This window comes from Schistocerca americana, chromosome 7 (assembly GCF_021461395.2).
Source record: "Schistocerca americana isolate TAMUIC-IGC-003095 chromosome 7, iqSchAmer2.1, whole genome shotgun sequence".
Taxonomy (NCBI): Eukaryota; Metazoa; Arthropoda; class Insecta; order Orthoptera; family Acrididae; genus Schistocerca; species Schistocerca americana.
The window spans coordinates 350,229,069-350,247,297 of NC_060125.1; the positions used below are offsets into that span (position 1 = coordinate 350,229,069).

At 40.1% G+C, this 18,229-nt stretch overlaps 1 protein-coding gene across 1 annotated transcript in view; it reads left to right on the top strand.

Annotated features, from left to right (window-relative positions):
* The window catches only part of LOC124622173 (UDP-glucosyltransferase 2-like), a 143,914-nt gene that overhangs the window by 89,162 nt on the left and 36,523 nt on the right, over nt 1-18,229 (top strand). Inside the window, exon 5 of the mRNA XM_047147817.1 lies at nt 995-1,217. Within this exon, the coding sequence (XP_047003773.1) occupies nt 995-1,217 (223 nt within the window). The remainder of the gene's footprint in view (nt 1-994; nt 1,218-18,229) is intronic.

Here is an 18,229-nt window from a genome sequence, read left to right on the forward strand (position 1 = left end):
AGCAAAGTAATGCCATTCTGCACACGACGAGAACTTCAGCTACGTGTCTTCATGCTTGCCAAACCCTATCTAGGGCAGCAAGGTTGTCGGGTCCCTCCCCAACTGAGAATGTTTGGGGCATTGAGGGCAGGAGTCTCCATCAAGCTCAGGATAATGTAACTCGCCAGTTGGACATAATTTGTCACGATATCCCTCAGGAGGACATTCAAAAGCTCTGTCGATCAAAGCCAAGCCGAATAACTGCTTGCATAGGGGCCAGACGTGGCCCAATGCGCTATTGGCTTGCACAGCTCGTAAAGCTCTTTCTCTTGAATAAATCATCCACATTTTATGAAATTTTAATCATTTGTTTGTAAGTCACATCTTTCTATTTACATCCCATTCAGATAATTTCTTCATGCTGTGTCTTTTTTTCCCTTAGAATGTACCATCACAGTAGGAGACAAAGTAACAGAAAAGCATCAGTAATGAGGTTCGCGCCTGATGATGACAAAAGAAGAAATAGTCGAAATCTAATGACAATGTTCAGTCGTAATCGCAAATGACACTTTACTTCATTACTGGTAACCAGTTTCAGTCTTAGTAGACCATCTTCTTACCAGTGGATGATACCATTGGTGACAGACACAGACAGTCGACGGAGGTGTTGTACGAATATGTACTGGGAGGCACCAGTCATCGACAATGGTGTCACCCACTGGTCTAAGAATAACCCCGGTCACTGATAATGAAATAGTGTCATTTGCGATCACGACTGATTATTTTCATTAGAATGAGTCCTAATATGACTTCGAATTATTTGGATGACACTTGCATCTGTAACAAAACAAAAAATTAATTGCGTAATTTGATGTTTCCGAGGTAATGATTAAAAGCGTACGATTACCTCTCGTATATTAGTCTGGTTACTGTCAGCTGCATTAAAGACGTAATGCGTTTTGGTGCCCGCAGGAGGCAACTGCATTAAAGACGCGATGCGTTTTGGTGCCCGCAGGAGGTGCAGAAGTTCCTGGACGGAGCAGAGAACGGCGTCATCTACTTCAGCCTGGGCTCCAACGTCCGCAGCGACCAGATGGCGGAGGACAAGCAGAGAGCGTTCATCGAGGCTTTCCGGGAGCTGCCCCAGAGGGTACTCTGGAAGTGGGAGAGCGATTCGCTGCCCAACCAGCCCACCAACCTGATGGTCAGGAAATGGCTCCCTCAACAGGATATACTAGGTTTGCATCATACATTCTTGCATTTCAAGTTGGAGGACTGTAAATACGTAGAGCGGACAATAAGTAATACAACACATTTTCATTTTGAAAGCAGGTTAGTTTTATTCAGGATTCCAATCCACCACATTATTTTCCACTCTTTTGGCTAAAGAACCTTTTTTAGCATAATCTTTACGCCACCTTATTGGGAGGGTTTGTGTGTCTGCATTATACCTCTCTACTCGTCGATGTCGGAGGCAACGTCTTGCTGCATCAGTAATCTCCCCGTCGAGTGCATCCGTCATTGGGCCAAGCAGATAGAAGTCGGAAGGTGAGAGATTCCTGCTGTAGGGTGGATGAGGAAGAACAGTCGAATGAAGCTCTGTCAGCTCCTTCGCGTGTGCGGAGTTGTGTGATGACGTGCGTTGTCGCGGAGAACACGATGAAGTCGTTTCTTCGATTTCCTGAGGGTAGTACAGTGCACTTCACTGTTGATCAGTGCCATCGAGCGTAATAACCCCTTCAGAGTCCTAGAAGACCGTCACTATGACTCTACCCGCTGAAGGTGTGGCTTTGAAATTTACCTTCGGGAGAGAGGTTGTATGGCACCCCTCCATGGAATGCCATTTTGTTTCTGGTTTGAAGTGACGAACCCATGTTCATCACCTGTGATGGTGCTTGACAAAAATTGACACGATCATCCTCGTAAAGCGCAAGCAATTCGGCACGGATGACCTTTCGTTGCTATTTATGGTCTTCCGTTAGTCGGCGAGGAAACCAGTGGGCACACAGCTTTGAGTATCACCATCGGTGGACGAATGTGTCAGCACTACCAGCAGAGATGTCCAGTTGGGTAGCGAACTGTTTCCCTCTCATCCAGCGATCACCTCGGACGGGAATATCCGCACGTTCCAGCACTTCAGGAGTCACAGCTGTTCAGGGCCGGTTGGCACGCGGGAGCTCGGACGGATTTCTGCCACCTTTTTGTGATGATGACAGACGCCTCGCCGAACGGCTCACTGTGCTTTTGTTCACTGCCAGGTCTCCATGAACATTCTGCAAGCGCTTATGAATGTCTACGATGATTTGATTTTCCGCCAAAAAACTCAATGACAGTTCTCTGATTGGAACGCCCTCCGTTACAGACGCCATTTTGAACATTACGTATAGCACTGTCATCTATTAGGACTTCATGAAATTGTTGGGCCTGAGACAGTCATATTCCATGATGTCCCTATTCGCCATTTTCTCAACCGAAATTGGCCGGGAAAAAAAGTGGGCTGCATTATTTATTGAACGTCCCTCGTATTAGTAAATGAGACCCTGTAAGTAGTAGACGAGCTGTGCTATTTGATCAGTAGAATAACTGATTTTGAAATGTTCTCTGTATTCAGTCTCTGTGCCACCTCCATTGTGGCCAGGACACAGATGATGCAGAGGAGGCACATCTCTATCGCGTGATCTACAGGCCCAGTTCGAAAACACTTTCCATACAAGCGGCACATCAAATGAAGCCCCTCCCACACGCCTACCTTTCCGTTATTGACTTCCAGCCATGTCAGTTTTCGCCACTAATTGTGGTACGCACTGTACTCAAATCTTGCACTTGGGTGCCCCTCTCAGACTGGAGTCCCGCAGGCGGAAACTTCTGTCGCTTGGGCCTTAAATGAGCCCTGGCGATCTAAGCTCTTCAGCTGACGTGGCGTGAGTGGATCTTCCCAAAATCTTTCGTTGTGCTTTGAGCACACTCAAGGCTGTGTCTCAAGCCTTACTCGAATGGAAACCGCCATCGTTATTTGAAGTTCTGCGAGCTTCTTCGGGTGTACAGAGTGGTGTGAGGACTTGCGTTATCGTGGAGAAGGAAAAGTTCGTTTGCATTTTTGTGACAACAAACACGCTGTAGTCGTTTCTTCAATTTCCTGAGCTGTATGTCTACAGATTCTTCTAAAACACGATGCCAGCATGTGATGCCTTTTTTTGGTGACTTGGTGCCACTCTAACTCATGCTTTGTCCCTTGGAGAGACAGTGCTCCCAAATCTGACTTAAATTTTCCTTGTATGCGAGTAGCCACACATATCCGGTTCTTGGACAGTGTGTGTCACTGATGACGTCATCAATGATGTCACGGACTTTGCATGGGGGCTTAATTATTATTAAATTTGAAAATCATTTTTTTTATTTTTCGTAGCTGTATGTCCGTTACGCTGTGTCTCGTAAACGGTTGGCCCTGACTAGTATTATTACGCAATCTGACTGCATAGAACAACAACAAAGAATGAAATGAAAATTTTCGTTAACACAATTAATTAATTAAGTCCCCAGCAACTATAAAACCTACGAAACCAAAGCACAAGTGTAATTTTTCTGTGTGTGGGAGTGTGACTCAACGTACACATCTGGCACGGTTCTTCTTCAACAAGACAAGGAATTTTAAATCCATTTATAATGAAGTAACTAAAAAATAGAAATACTATAATTGCGTAAGGAAAGCAGAATTACACTCTAATACAAGAACACAAGCCAGATGCTTTGTTGACTGAACCTGTAATGGTGCATTATTTAAGACATTGAGATAATAAAAAGAAAAGGAAAAATTTTGTTTTCTTTTACTTTCATATATTGACGAAAAGCACTCTAATCATTAACATATTTCCACATCGACTCGTTACTATCACATCTCAACAAGAACTTTTCAGTATCACATCTCAGCAAGCACCGCCTACTACGAGTTCTCGACCAGCACTTTTCACTAGCACATCTCAACAAGCACTGACCACTACGAGTTCTCCCCAAGCACTGCCAGTGGAGGCGGCTGAATAATACTCTTTGGCGCAATCTCTGACGCTGTGGCTCAGTGTAGCCACCTTTCATATGCCCCTCCTCCACGGGCCAGAATTCGATGGTATTTTTGCTAGCATTGGTGGTGAAAATACCACCAAATTCGTCCACAAAAATACAGACAAAAATAAAAGATAATATTAATTCCTAAATATCACATAATTAGTTAAAATTTTGGCTTTGCACTGACCTTTCAATAACCTAATATATAAGATACAGTAAGCAATACAACTTCTTTTCATACATGTGACTTTACATAATAGTTTACACAATACACAAAAAATCAGTTTATACAAATGTTCACATAAAATGCTTTGAATGATTAAAAAAAACAAGTAGTTGATAGTTCCAGCAGTAGCACCCAGCAATGGTCAACAGGTACAAATACCAACAAGTGACATCATTTTAGTAGAAGCAGTCCATCAGTGGCACCCAGCAATGTTGAACAGGTGCAGACACCAACAAGTGACATCATTCAGCAGAAGCAGTTCCATTAGTGGCACCCAGCAATGTTGAACAGGTGCAGACACCAACAAGTGACATTATGTCAGTAGAAGTAGTTCATTAGTGGCACCCAGTAATGTTGAGCAGGTGCAGACAGCAAGAAGTAACATCATTTCAATAGAAACAGTTCCAACAGTGGCACCCAGCAATGTTGAGTAGGTGCAGACAGCAAGAAGTAACATCATTTCAGTAGAAACAGTTCCAACAGTGGCACCCAGCAATGTTGAGTAGGTGCAGACACCGACAAGTGACATCATTTCAGTAGAAGCAGTCCATCAGTGGCACCCAGTAATGTTGAGCAGGTGCAGACAGCAACCAGTGACATCATTTCAATAAAAGCAGTTCCATCAGTTGCACCCAGCAATGTTGAACAGGTGCAGACACCAACAAGTGACATTATCTCAGTAGAAGCAGTTCATCAGTGGCACCCAGTAATGTTGACAGGTGCAGACACCAACAAGTGACATTATTTCAGTAGAAGCAGTCCATCAGTGGCACCCAGCAATGTTGAACAGGTGCACACAGAATCGAGGAATCCGTAGCAAATGACAGATTAAATAACCTAACACAACAATATGAACAGTTAACTACTAAATGTGACAACACCGAGACACCAACAAGTGACATTATCTCAGTAGAAGCAGTTCATCAGTGGCACCCAGTAATGTTGACAGGTGCAGACACCAACAAGTGACATTATTTCAGTAGAAGCAGTCCATCAGTGGCACCCAGCAATGTTGAACAGGTGCACACAGAATCGAGGAATCCGTAGCAAATGACAGATTAAATAACCTAACACAACAATATGAACAGTTAACTACTAAATGTGACAACACCGAAACCCGAGTCGCGACATTTACAGAAGACGTAAATAAACAGAAAGATCAATTAAGTGACTCATCGGAAAGAGTTGAGGAGATTTCAGATAAATTGACAAGTGTTAGTTTAGCAGAAGGATTTGAAGAAAATAATTTGTTTCATTTACGGGATGCAACAAGAGAGCGCCAGGCACGCGAACTTGACAATAATCGACATTGGGACAGGGACAGTCGCAGTAGGTCTTTGTCATTGCACCTAGCAATGATGAACAGGTCCAGACAGCAGTCCATAATATTCACTATCACTAATCACACTGTTCATCAGAGTTTATAAGCAGAAATTAAACATGTCCTAGTGGCACCAATCATGTAGAAAAGGTACAAGTAACAGTCCATAATATTCACTATCCTAATCACACAGTTCATCAGCAGAAATTAATCATTTCTAAGTGGCACCCATTATGTTGAAAAAGTGCAGGTAACAGTCCATAATATTCACCATCACTAATCACACAGTTCATCAGCAGAAATTAAACATTTCTAAGTGTCACACATCAATGTTGAACAAGTGCAGGTAACAGTTCATAATATTCACCATCACTAATCAGACAGTTCAGGCATGAACAATAGTTTTAATCCACATACAAATGCTTTTACACACTAAACATATAAATTCTAATAAACACACAAATGATATCAGATAATTGTCATATTAACTATTACAAATATTTAAATATCAGTAAACCTATAATATTTATGGGTGTCAGTGCAAGCCACTACAAACAAAAAAGGAAATAGATTGGGACTAATTATTTGGGATTAGGAAAGGAAAACACACAAAACACACTCACTCATCTTTCATCCGCATTAAGTACTACTGTGTAATTGAATAGTGTTAACTGTGTAAATATAACTCTGTCCAAGATTTGATGTTCGACATGTGTATCAAGTAGGAGTGGCAGCAATGTATAACAGTCAATAATAGTTAGTCAACGTCATAGTCATCATGTCCAGACCAATGTTTGCCAAGCCAGATCAAAATGTACGGTTGTTGAACAACTGTCAGTGAGCCAAGATATGCAATTACTTCCTCTCTCCAAAAAAAAAGTATATACTGCTTAGTGATCTAACAAAGTGTGTGTATAGACTATCTTCCTTCTACTTTAGTGTTCTAGTCTGCTATCCTCATCCTCCTTGTTCCATATAGACCAACAAAAAAAATATGCTCCTCACTTACTTTACCTCTTATACACCAAAACTCCAATAATCATCAGCATCACATAATCTCAATACTTCAATAATACCTCTTACGTCGATACATATAAACCTTATCATTAATAGCATTTACCTTACCTCTTGTCCACCAAAATTCCAATAATCATCAACTTCACATAATCTCAATAATACCTCTTCAATACGTCGACACATATAAACCTTATTACAAATATCATTTCAATTCCATAACAACTCTTTCCTCTAGTCAGTCTCCTCGAACAAGTACAGATAAAATCCTAATGCAAACCTCATCATCCCATACAATCCGAAGACACACTGTCAACACACAACCTCTGTGTAATCCATCTGAGCCAAATCTTCTACTCATTATGAATTATAAACAAAGAAATGCACAGATGACCTCTAACAGACTTAATTCGAATAACTCTCAGTAATTAAGTACGATTACGGAGTATGAATGATCATAATATTTCACAGTGTGTACACCACTTGAAGAATTATGGCAAACAGAAGCAAACATGTGGAGTATTTCTTGTGTCAAGTGTCACTTCTTATTTCAATTGCTCACGAAAAATGCAGTGTAATGACTGTCAATGGTCTAAACCTAGTTTTGGTATGTCATGTCGTTAGCTTCCTTCCTATTAGCATACATTTACACAGCTTTCATAAAATCTCCAGCTCATGTGACTTCTATGAAGTTTCTTGTACTAATGTCGTTCGTCGAATTATAGCAGTTCATTTTCGTATCTTAAAAATATAAGGCACTGAGCGTAAGCAAAACAAGCAATAGCGAGTAAATATACCAGTAGAGAACAGAATGTCAACAAGTGGATGCAGCACAATTCTTACAACGAGGCTCTGCCAAGCGAACAATCTATAATTAATACAATGGTGTCACCTAAACTCTATGTTTATTCACAGTATATCAGCATTTCTATATACCAAATTAAAGAGTAGTTATGACGACAAAACAGAAATGTGTAAATATGCAATCCATAAGCAAGGCAGCAAATATGTTATCTAACATAATAAACAGGTCATTAGCATCATATCAGCATAAGCAAATAAATGTTCATATGTAATCTTAATAAGTAAACACGAAGGCGCAAGCAGATAAATCACAAAGTATAACTTACATACCTAACCACATCAGCACAATTAATCAGGTTACAATTATAATTTAAATAAATAAGCACAGCAGGCACATAATTAAAAAAATATGACATCAGTGAAAAAGCAGTGCAGCCAAGCGATGCATAATATATACAAATAACAACCCTGTTCATTAATAAAACATTGACAAAAATCAGCAAATGTACGCAAGCACGTCGCTTCACAAGTAAATTCATAGAACATGAAATTAGCACAAAGTATGAATCACGTAATCGCGAGCAGCAAATTACGTCTAAAGTACGTACCTAAGTGGAAATATGTTACCCGAAAAAAATGAACTCAATTAATAGTTACCTTTTTTAGTTTATTAGTTTCTTCTTCGAAATTACATTCTTCCTGAAAATTTCTCGATAGCAAGTCGTCTTAACGTCGGACACGCACAGAATTTACCTGAAGTTCTTAAATATTTTATAGAACCGTATCCTGAAAAATACTGAATGTTAATAACATAATTCATCAAGTCACTATAGCTTGATACTGAATTTAATCGGAGAAATTAAAATGTGTATTTGTTTACGGCTGTCAGTGCATTCGCACTGAGCGCTCGACCAGCTGTAGGCGCGTGACGTAGGAAGCAATTGTTTGCGATCAACGACTTGTGCGGCGCGCAGACTTGACTGTTGCTTTGAGTATATGCCGCCGCCAAAACACAGCGGGGTATCCTTGTATTCTCTGCATGTTTACATCTAGCTGTTAGTTTCTCAAAAGTATATCATTCCACAAAAATTTTTACGTTAGATATGTGATGTATTCCCTTAGAGCGTCGTGATTTAAGAGTTTCTACTTCAACAGTGTTATCGTGAATAATTTTGCGAATTCTATATGGACCGTTATAAAGCAGAAAAAATTTGCGACACAAGCCTTTTCCTTTGTGAGACAAACGATGAGACTTAATTAACACCTTTTGACCAACTGACAAGGTTTTTAAACGACCAGGATGTTTAGCTGATTTCTCTCTTCTAGCAGTCGCAGATGCAATATTTTGCAGAGCCAGGTTCACAACTTCAGAATGCCGCAGTTTCCATGAAGGCGGAAAAGGAACGATTTCAGATATGCGATTTGTCGGTGCTTTGTTTTTTTAATATCAGTATAGGCGGTAAAGAAGTTGAATCATTAGGGAGTTCATTCAGAATGTTTTGAAAAATATGAAGATACTGATCCCAAGTTCTGTGATTCTGATGACAATAAAGTCGACACAATTTATTGATATCCTTCATCCATCTCTCTGAAGCGTTAGATTGAGGGTGAAAAAGTGAAATGAAGATTGGTTTAATTTTACGACGCCGTAGAGTACGAAGCCAAATTTTAGAACGAAACTGTGATCCATTATCTGATATAACCTTATCAACATGACCCACTTCTTTAAGAAAATGTTTGATGAAAACATTAGATACTGAACGAGCTGTTGCTTTGCGTAAAGGTGTAAAACACACATATTTTGATGTCAACTCCACTGCTACGAAAATGTACGCAAAACCATTAGTAGAACGAAACACTGGACCGAACAAATCAATTGCAGCTATCTCCTTTAATTTCGCTGGAATGATAGGAAACAACGGCGCTCTGTGAGAAATTGTTGGCGGCTTAGCCTTTTGACATAATTTGCATTTGGCCAGAACAGATCGAATAAGTTTTTCCATATTACTGAAGTAGCAATTTTCCCGTAATTTACGAAAACATTTTCTGGGACCAAAGTGTGCATAACTGAAATGCGTATACCAAATCAGCTTATTAACCCACTCATCAGGAATACAAACTAACCAAACAGAGTTGTCAACCGATTTTCATTTAAAAAGAACTTTCCAGATAGTTCGCAAAAACGAGGTGTTGCGAAATTGTCCAATCTAACAAAGCGTCTAAGAAAATTACAGACACCAAGGAAACTACGAATATCACGTTTTGTGGTAGGAACAGCATAATTACAAATAGCGTCTACTTTCTCTGGATCAGGAAGAATACCTTCTGTAGAAATAATGTGACCGATAGATTTCACCTGAGAACGACCAAATTCAGATTTCTCCAAGTTCACAGTAATGCCAACTCTTGCAAAGATACGTAACAATGAATCCAAAATTTTGTTGTGCTCACTCCAAGAACGTTTAGCAATAATAATATCGTCAACATATGAAGTAATATTGTCACGAAGATAAACAGGTAAAATTTCATTTAAGCTACGAATGAATGCTGATGAAGATACAGTAAGTCCAAACGGTAATTTCCGAAATCACTTTTAGGTAAAATAGTCAATCCGGTTATTGTTTATCTACTGTCTAGATAGATTGATAGTCGAAGAGTTGTTTTGACAGATGCAAAGAATAGTAAAAGAGTAAGCAGTGGTGCAGAAAACTAAAAGGGAAATAGCACCACTACAGCTCGGGTCCCTATGCTCGCTACGGCACATATTCACTTAGAGTAGTGAATCCCCTGAGGACTTTAATAGCTGCACATAATTTCCAGTTTGTGACTTAGTGGCAAATTTGGCGGAAGTGCGTACGTAAATTGATCTAACCATGAACATGGATGTATGTCATTCTTAGAATTACGAAAGATCTTAAATTTCCGAACAGTCAAAGAGTGTTTATAGTCAAAGTTTTCTCCTCGTGGCGACAAAGACCTACTGCGACTGTCCCTGTCCCAATGTCGATTATTGTCAAGTTCGCGTGCCTGGCGCTCTCTTGTTGCATCCCGTAAATGAAACAAATTATTTTCTTCAAATCCTTCTGCTAAACTAACACTTGTCAATTTATCTGAAATCTCCTCAACTCTTTCCGATGAGTCACTTAATTGTTCCTTCTGTTTATTTACGTCTTCTGTAAATGTCGCGACTCGGGTTTCGGTGTTGTCACATTTAGTAGTTAACTGTTCATATTGTTGTGTTAGGTTATTTAATCTGTCATTTGCTACGGATTCCTCGATTCTCTCAAACATCTCCTCCTTATCGTGCGCACGTTGTAAATTCAACTCTGAAAATTTCTGCACTACCACACGATCTCTTTCTTCCTGTTCTCTATCCTGTTCCCTTTGTCTAATCTCTACTGCAATTAATCTATTATTGTGAGAATTAAAAATCGGTTGCGCCTCCTCTCTAACTTCCCTCTTTAATTCATCTTTCATGTTTTTGAAACATGTCCCCGTTCGTGAGCCTAACTGTGTTTCCATTGTTCCCATATCAGTTTCTAATTCAGATCGTAACTGTGATCCCACTGCTTTCATCTCGGTTATAATTGTTCCTATTTCTGTTTCAATTGTTCCTATTTTTGAGCTTAACCGTGTTGTCATTGCTCTTAATTCAGGTCCCACTGTTTTTAATTCTGATTCCAACTGTGATCCGACATTTAATATTGCACTCATTAACTGCTCCATTTCTTCTGTCGTTAACCACGTAATCTGAGAATTTTTCGATTGTGAAAAATTTTGAACTGTTTCCGGACTATTTTCCCTATTTATTAAATTGTTTTCAACACCGTTATTCATCATACTGTTGTCCTGTGTTGGCGAGTTCACCATGTCAACAATTTCGTTATTCTGACTATTCATCATTTTTGCCTGTTTCATTGACCGCGTAATCATTTACAAAACATAAAAAATTCGTCACTGTACGAAAATTACACACAATGACTCCTCATCTCCAACAATACCATTCACACAAGATGTTTCCCTCAAACACGATTAACGAACAATTGAAATAATTGCACTAAATTATCAAACCTGTAGACAAGGCAACAAAATTAAATCATGAAATACCATTAGAACAAGCACGTCGCATCACAAGTAAATTCATAGAACATGAAATTCAGCACAAAGTATAAATCACGTAATCGCGAGCAGCAAATTATGTCTAAAGTATGTACCTAAGTTGAAATATGTTACATGAAAAAATGAACTCAATTAATAGTTACCTTTTTAGTTTATTAGTTTCTTCTTGGAAATTACATTCTTTCTGAAATTTTCTCGATAGCAAGTCCTCTTAACGTCAGAGACACACAGAATTTACCTGAAGTTCTTAAATATTTTATAGAACCGTATCCTGAAAAATACTGAATGTTAATAACATAATTCATCAAGTCACTATAGCTTTATACTGAATTTAGTCGGAGAAATTAGACTGTGTATTTGTTTATGGCTGTCAGTGCATTCGCACTGAGCGCTCGATCAGCTGTAGGCGCGTGACGTAGGAAGCAATTACGATCCTGGCAGGGTCGCCACGTGCATGGGGGCTTAATTATTATGAAATTTGAAAATCATTTTTTTATTTTTCGTAGCTGTATGTCCGATTACGCTGTGTCTCGTAAACGGTTGGCCCTGACTAGTATTATTACGCAATCTGACTGCATAGAACAACAACAAAGAATGAAATGAAAATTTTCGTTAACACAATTAATTAATTAAGTCCCCAGCAACTATAAAACCTACGAAACCAAAGCACAAGTGTAATTGTTCTGTGTGTGGGAGTGTGACTCAATGTACACATCTGGCACGGTTCTTCTTCAACAAGACCAAAAATTTTAAATAGCATTTATACTGAAGTAACTAAAAAATAGAAATACTATAATTGCGTAAGGAAAGCAGAATTACACTCTAATACAAGAACACAAGCCAGATGCTTTGTTGACTGAACCTGTAATGGTGCATTATTTAAGACATTGAGATAATAAAAAGAAAAGGAAAATTTTTTTTTTCTTTTACCTTCATATATTGACGAAAAGCACTCTAATCATTACAATATTTCCACACCGACTCGTTACTATCACATCTCAACAAGAACTTTTCTGTATCACATCTTAGCAAGCACTGCCTACTACGAGTTCTCGACCAGCACTTTTCACTAGCACATCTCAACGAGCACTGACCACTACGAGCTCTCCCCAAGCACTGCCAGTGGAGGCGGCTGAATAATACTCTTTGGCGCAATCTCTGGCGCTGTGGCTCAGTGTAGCCACCTTTCAACTTCCTCTACCCTAAACCCATTTGACAAAGGCCAATTGCCCTACATATAAAATGCCGGGAAATTCTAAATATGGGAGAATTTCAAAAAGTAGCCCAATGGCGCTAGTGTGTTTCCAATGCAGACAGATTTCTCGTCCTAAGTATAAATTGGCGGCAAATCAGAATAGTGTATTGTCACGGTGGCTGACCTAGAATATGATGACAATCCAGTTCACACCTATTGGGCTATTTATAACGTCGTAGAATTCTGATGTACTACCCCAGATCTCGAATACTGTCTCTGGCTCTATGATGTCACAATCCAGCTCAGATGTGTTGGGCTGCTTATAACAGTGTAGAACTCCGACATACTGGCCGAGACTTGATATACTAGGGCTGGTTCTGTTACGTCAGAATCCAAATTCTGGAATGCTGGTACAGTCATTTCTAGGACGAAGAATGTGTGGGCAAGACCACGCCTGTCTGCTGACCTATTTGGCTTCTTTTTCCTCACCAAGCAGCTATTCAGTCAGAGGTGTATCATCACTGTTTCTCCTACAACTAAGTTTGGATCTCTCGACTTGAGTCTTTTTTTTAACAACAAAGGGGGGGGGGGGATAGAGGAACGGGCTCTCCGCCCTCACACCATCCCCACAACACCACTCATGATCTCGCGACGCTCCCACTACCCTACGTCACCACTCCTCATTCCTGCCGTCCACGAGTATCTATACTACTACACACTGAATTAGATCACCCCTCCCCCCCAAAAAAGTCCATTTGTGTTATACTTAAACAATCCCCACACTCCCTCTGACATTATAGTTTAAACAGTTCACCCCACCATACCAATTACCATAAGATCTAAACGACGAGAAAATCCAGTTATCCTAAATTTAAAATGATGCGAAATCTGCTGGCTGTCAAACTATAGACGAGTCGTCCTAACTTTAAAATTCAAAGGCCAAGTGATTCAGTCTGTGTGGTTGTCAAACATTCTATTTGAAACAATGTTGTCCTCACACCATGTGCGCTGAACGTTGGTGGAATACCAGGCAGCAGCAAGCATCACTTTTCTTAAAAGTTATGTGATATGCCTTTTTCTGAAATTATGTCGTCTCATCTGCACATGATGATAGGCTTTGTCTGACATTTTTTTAAAAGCAAATCGCCTAGCCACAACAAATTTTCCTCAGACTTTCCTTGTCAGCCTTGAAGTTCGGATCTGCGCGACGAAAGTTGGCATTTCTTTTTATTGTTCATAATATCGCATAAATTGTTGCCTACTAACACATCTATCTGTATCATCAGTAAGATGTTTACAATGTTGACTTTTTTTCTTCTTTGGGACGGATTTTTGAATTTCCTCGGTACCGTGTCCCGTCTGCCGTAATTTGCACACTGTCAACTTACTAAGCTTAAACGTGTCTTTCCAATTCCCATCACCTTTTCCTGCTATACTATCACTTCTTTCACCTTCTCATCGTCAATAAATCTAAATACGTCAAGATCAAGACGTAGAAACTGCCTGCGACAGCATTTTCCGCTATCACTTTCCGTTTTTGCACTTCGATGTCACAATGTGCGCATCTTCGAAACAAAACAGATCTGTACTTAGAGATGTAACACTCAATAGCCAATTCCGCTGACCGAAAGTAAGAAGAGAGGCTGTTGTAATTAGTTAATACAAACCATTGAGAAATCCACGGAAGTCTGATTTTCAATACATATATTTTTTAATGGAAACCTGTTGTTACTTTTAACACAAATGAAAATAGAAACAAATACTTAATCAGTGCCGTTTGTTACATTGTAAAATGTTAAGTACATCCAGAGTAATATGTAATGTAAAGTTGATGCTTGAAACCTCAGACGTTCAGTCGCTTATTGTAACAAACAAGATCTGTAGGAGTATGTTTACGAAGACTACGATGTTTACGAGTTTGGCTGTCTCAGTGTCTGCATGTTGCCCTTGCTGAATTAGTCCTTGTACTCAGAACAACAGTAGTACACTGTGTTACCGGACGTCTGTGATAGTGTCCTGTACGCAAGTAAGAACGGTTCAAAAATATTTCAAATGGCTCTGAGCACTATGAGACTTAACATCTGAGGTCATCAGTCCCCTAGAACTTAGAACTACTTAAACCTAACTAACTTAAGGACATCACACACATCCATGCCCGAGGCAGGATTCGAACCTGCGATCGTAGCAGTCGCGCGGTTCCGGACTGAAGCGAGTAGAACCGCTCGGAGACAGCGGCCGTCACGTAAGAACAGAAGTCCGCACAGCAGGAACTTGAGAAGGTCGAAAGTACAACAATGTGAAAAGTGTCGTGAGAACTGTGAAAACGGTTTATTCTAACTCCGAAAAGGCAGAGATGATACTCATCTATGGCGATTGTAGACAAAATGCAGCTGCACCCTGCAGGTTGTATGCAGAAAGGTACCCGGACAGAGATCATCCAACGCGCCGCACATTTGAAAACATCTACAAACAATTGTATGCAACAGGTATGGCTGCAACACGCAAACGGGTCCGTAACAAACCCATCACAGGAGAATCAGGTGCAGTTGGTGTGTTAGCTGCTGTTGCCGTGAACTTACACATGAGTTCACGTGACATCACTAAAGGCAGTGCAAAGAGTCAAAGTAGTGTAATGCGCATACTTGATCGTCACAGATTTCACCCGTATTATGTGTCGCTGTATCAGCAATTACATGGAGATGACTGTAATAACTGAGTGAATTTCTGTCATTGGGCATTAACGGAGAATGCGTTGCAGTTCTACCTGCTTACCGATGAAGGTTTCACAAACCACGGTGCAGTGCATTTACGAAACATGCATTACTGATCCGTGGACAATCCTCGCTGGCTTCGACAGGTAGAGCGACAGTTACCGTGGAATGCAAATTTATGGTGCGGAATCATTGGCGACCATCTCATTAGTCCTCACTTCATTGAAAGAACTCAAACAGCTGCAAAATACATCGAGTTTCTACAAAATGATCTGCCAAAATTGTTAGAAAATGTCCCGCTGGAAACGCGTATACGTATGTGGTATCAACAGGATGGTGCCCCTGCACATTCTGCAATGGACACTAGGGTGACCCTTGAGAGAATGTTCGACGGGCGTTTCATAGGACATCGCAGACGCATAAATTGGCCAACCTGTTCTCTTGATCTTACACCCTTAGACTTCTTTCTGTGGGGTACTTTAAAGGAGAACGTGTCCCGTGATGTGCCTACAACCCGAGAGGATACGAAACATCGTATTGAGTCAGCCTGTGGCATCATTACACCAGATGTACTGCGTCGTGTAAGACATTCATTATACGGTGGATCGCAAGTGTGTGCAGCAAATGATGGGCATCACTTTGAACATTTATTGGCCTGAAATGCCAGGACACACTCTTTTACACTTTCTAATTGAAAAAAGAAAATTGTAAGTTTAACTACATTCTCATGTAAATGTACATTTTCTTCTAACAAATCAGTGCCGTACAGTATCCTTCAGAGAAAAAGACTGATAAAAATGTTAGCATCTGGACGTAATGTGCTGTTCTAGTCTCTTCTGCACCTACGTTACATCACTGTTCTTTTGTATCCCTAATTAATTCGGTTCTCTCCAATACACACGATTGAGGAGTAGTTACTCAAGCGTCAACTTTACGTTAAAAATTACTCAAGATGTAATTAACATTTTGCACTGTAAGAAACGGCATTGATTAATTATTTTTTTCTATTTTCAGTTCTGCTAAAAATATGAACAGGTTTCCATTTTTAAAAAAAGAATAAGTATATGTTGAAAATCATACTTCCGTGCATTTGTCAATGGTTTGTATTAACCAATTACACCAGCCCCTGTCCTCACTTTCTGTATGCGGAATTGGTTATTCCGTGTTGTTGTGGTTTCGGAAGTGTTTCCAGTGATAATATTAGGTAATTCAACCTGTATATTTGTTGACTCCTCCAGGAACATACGCTCTCGGAACCGCAACTTCTGTCTCTTGATTTCGTTTATTATCTCTGTGGCGCTTTTTTGCTTACTAAATGAAGGTGTAACGCAACGCTCTGTTCTTCTATGGATCTTCTCTATATCCTCTATCAGTTCTATCTGGAACGAATCCCACATTCAGGAGCAATATTCTAGTATTGGTCGAACGAGTTTTCGTAACCTACTTTCTTTGTTGACGGACTACATTGCCTGAGGATTCTTCCAATGAATCTCAGTGTGGCATCTGCCTTAATGCCGATTAATTTTATGTGGTCGTCCCATTTCAAATCGTTCTGTATGCATGCTGCTAGATATTTTATTGAAGCAACTGCTTCCAGTGGTTGTTCTGAAATTGGGTAATCATACAATAAAGGGTATTTGTGTCTATGTATTCGCAGTCCGTTACATTAGTTTATGTTGACGGTCAACTGGCACTCGCTGCACCACGACTCGATCCTCTGCACGTCTCCCTGCATTTCGCTACAAATTTCTCCCGTTGCGACTTCTCTGCGTACAACACCTTCATCCGCAAAAAGCCTCTTAGAACTTCCGACGTTATGAGACTTCAGGGGGAAAAAATGAGCTGTTTTCTTGATACATATTCACGCAACTGAGAAGGAAAAAAAAAAATCACAAAAAGGTGAGTGTTGTGTGCTACGTAACAGAAAAAAGAAATGGAAGTTTACAGTATTTTAAAAAGTGTCATGTTCTCTAGACTTAGAAGACTTGAGGTCTAGCATACCCAACAATCATATTAGCTGATACGTAAATCAGTCATAATCGCTGATGTGTACCGCCGGCCGGTGTGGCCATGCGGTTCTATGCGCTTCAGTCTGGAACCGCGTGACCGCTACGGTCGCAGGTTCGAATCCTGCCTCGGGCATGGATGTGTGTGATGTCCTTAGATTAGTTAGGTTTAAGTAGTTCTAAGTTCTAGGGGACTGATGACCACAGATGTTAAGTCCCACAGTGCTCAGAGCCATTTGAACCATTTGATGTGTACCAAAGCTCATTTCACAGCAACCACTAGCGTATTTAGATGGTGTTAAACTACGAGGTTTCACGTCGCAGGATAGCAAGTGCGAAAGTGGAGAAGAACTAACTGTGCAACACCTGTGTCATTGGCCTCTTTGTCCATTTACCTGTTCAACGCAGGACTTTAACGTCCCCCATGGAAAATTATAAATGTCTGTGCTAGTAAACCTCTTACGTTATTTGATTTTCAAACAGCTGAGCAAAACTGAACGTACTTAGACATTTCTCTCTTTACTTATTCTAATGTATTCTGTATCTGTATAATATTATTCTTATGCCTTAAATTTGTAATTGTATAGACACCAGTTCTTCAAATTAAGTTTCATTTCACTGCACACGTTTCTGTTGGTCATAGTATATGCATAACATGTGAGAAGTTAAAAAATGTGGACTGTTAGCGTTTGCACGTGTGTTGATAATTCAGCAAGGGACCGGTTAACAGCAATGCTGGTTCTAAGGACATTCCAAAAAGTTTGTGAGTGCACAAGTGGTGGCTTACGGACTTGC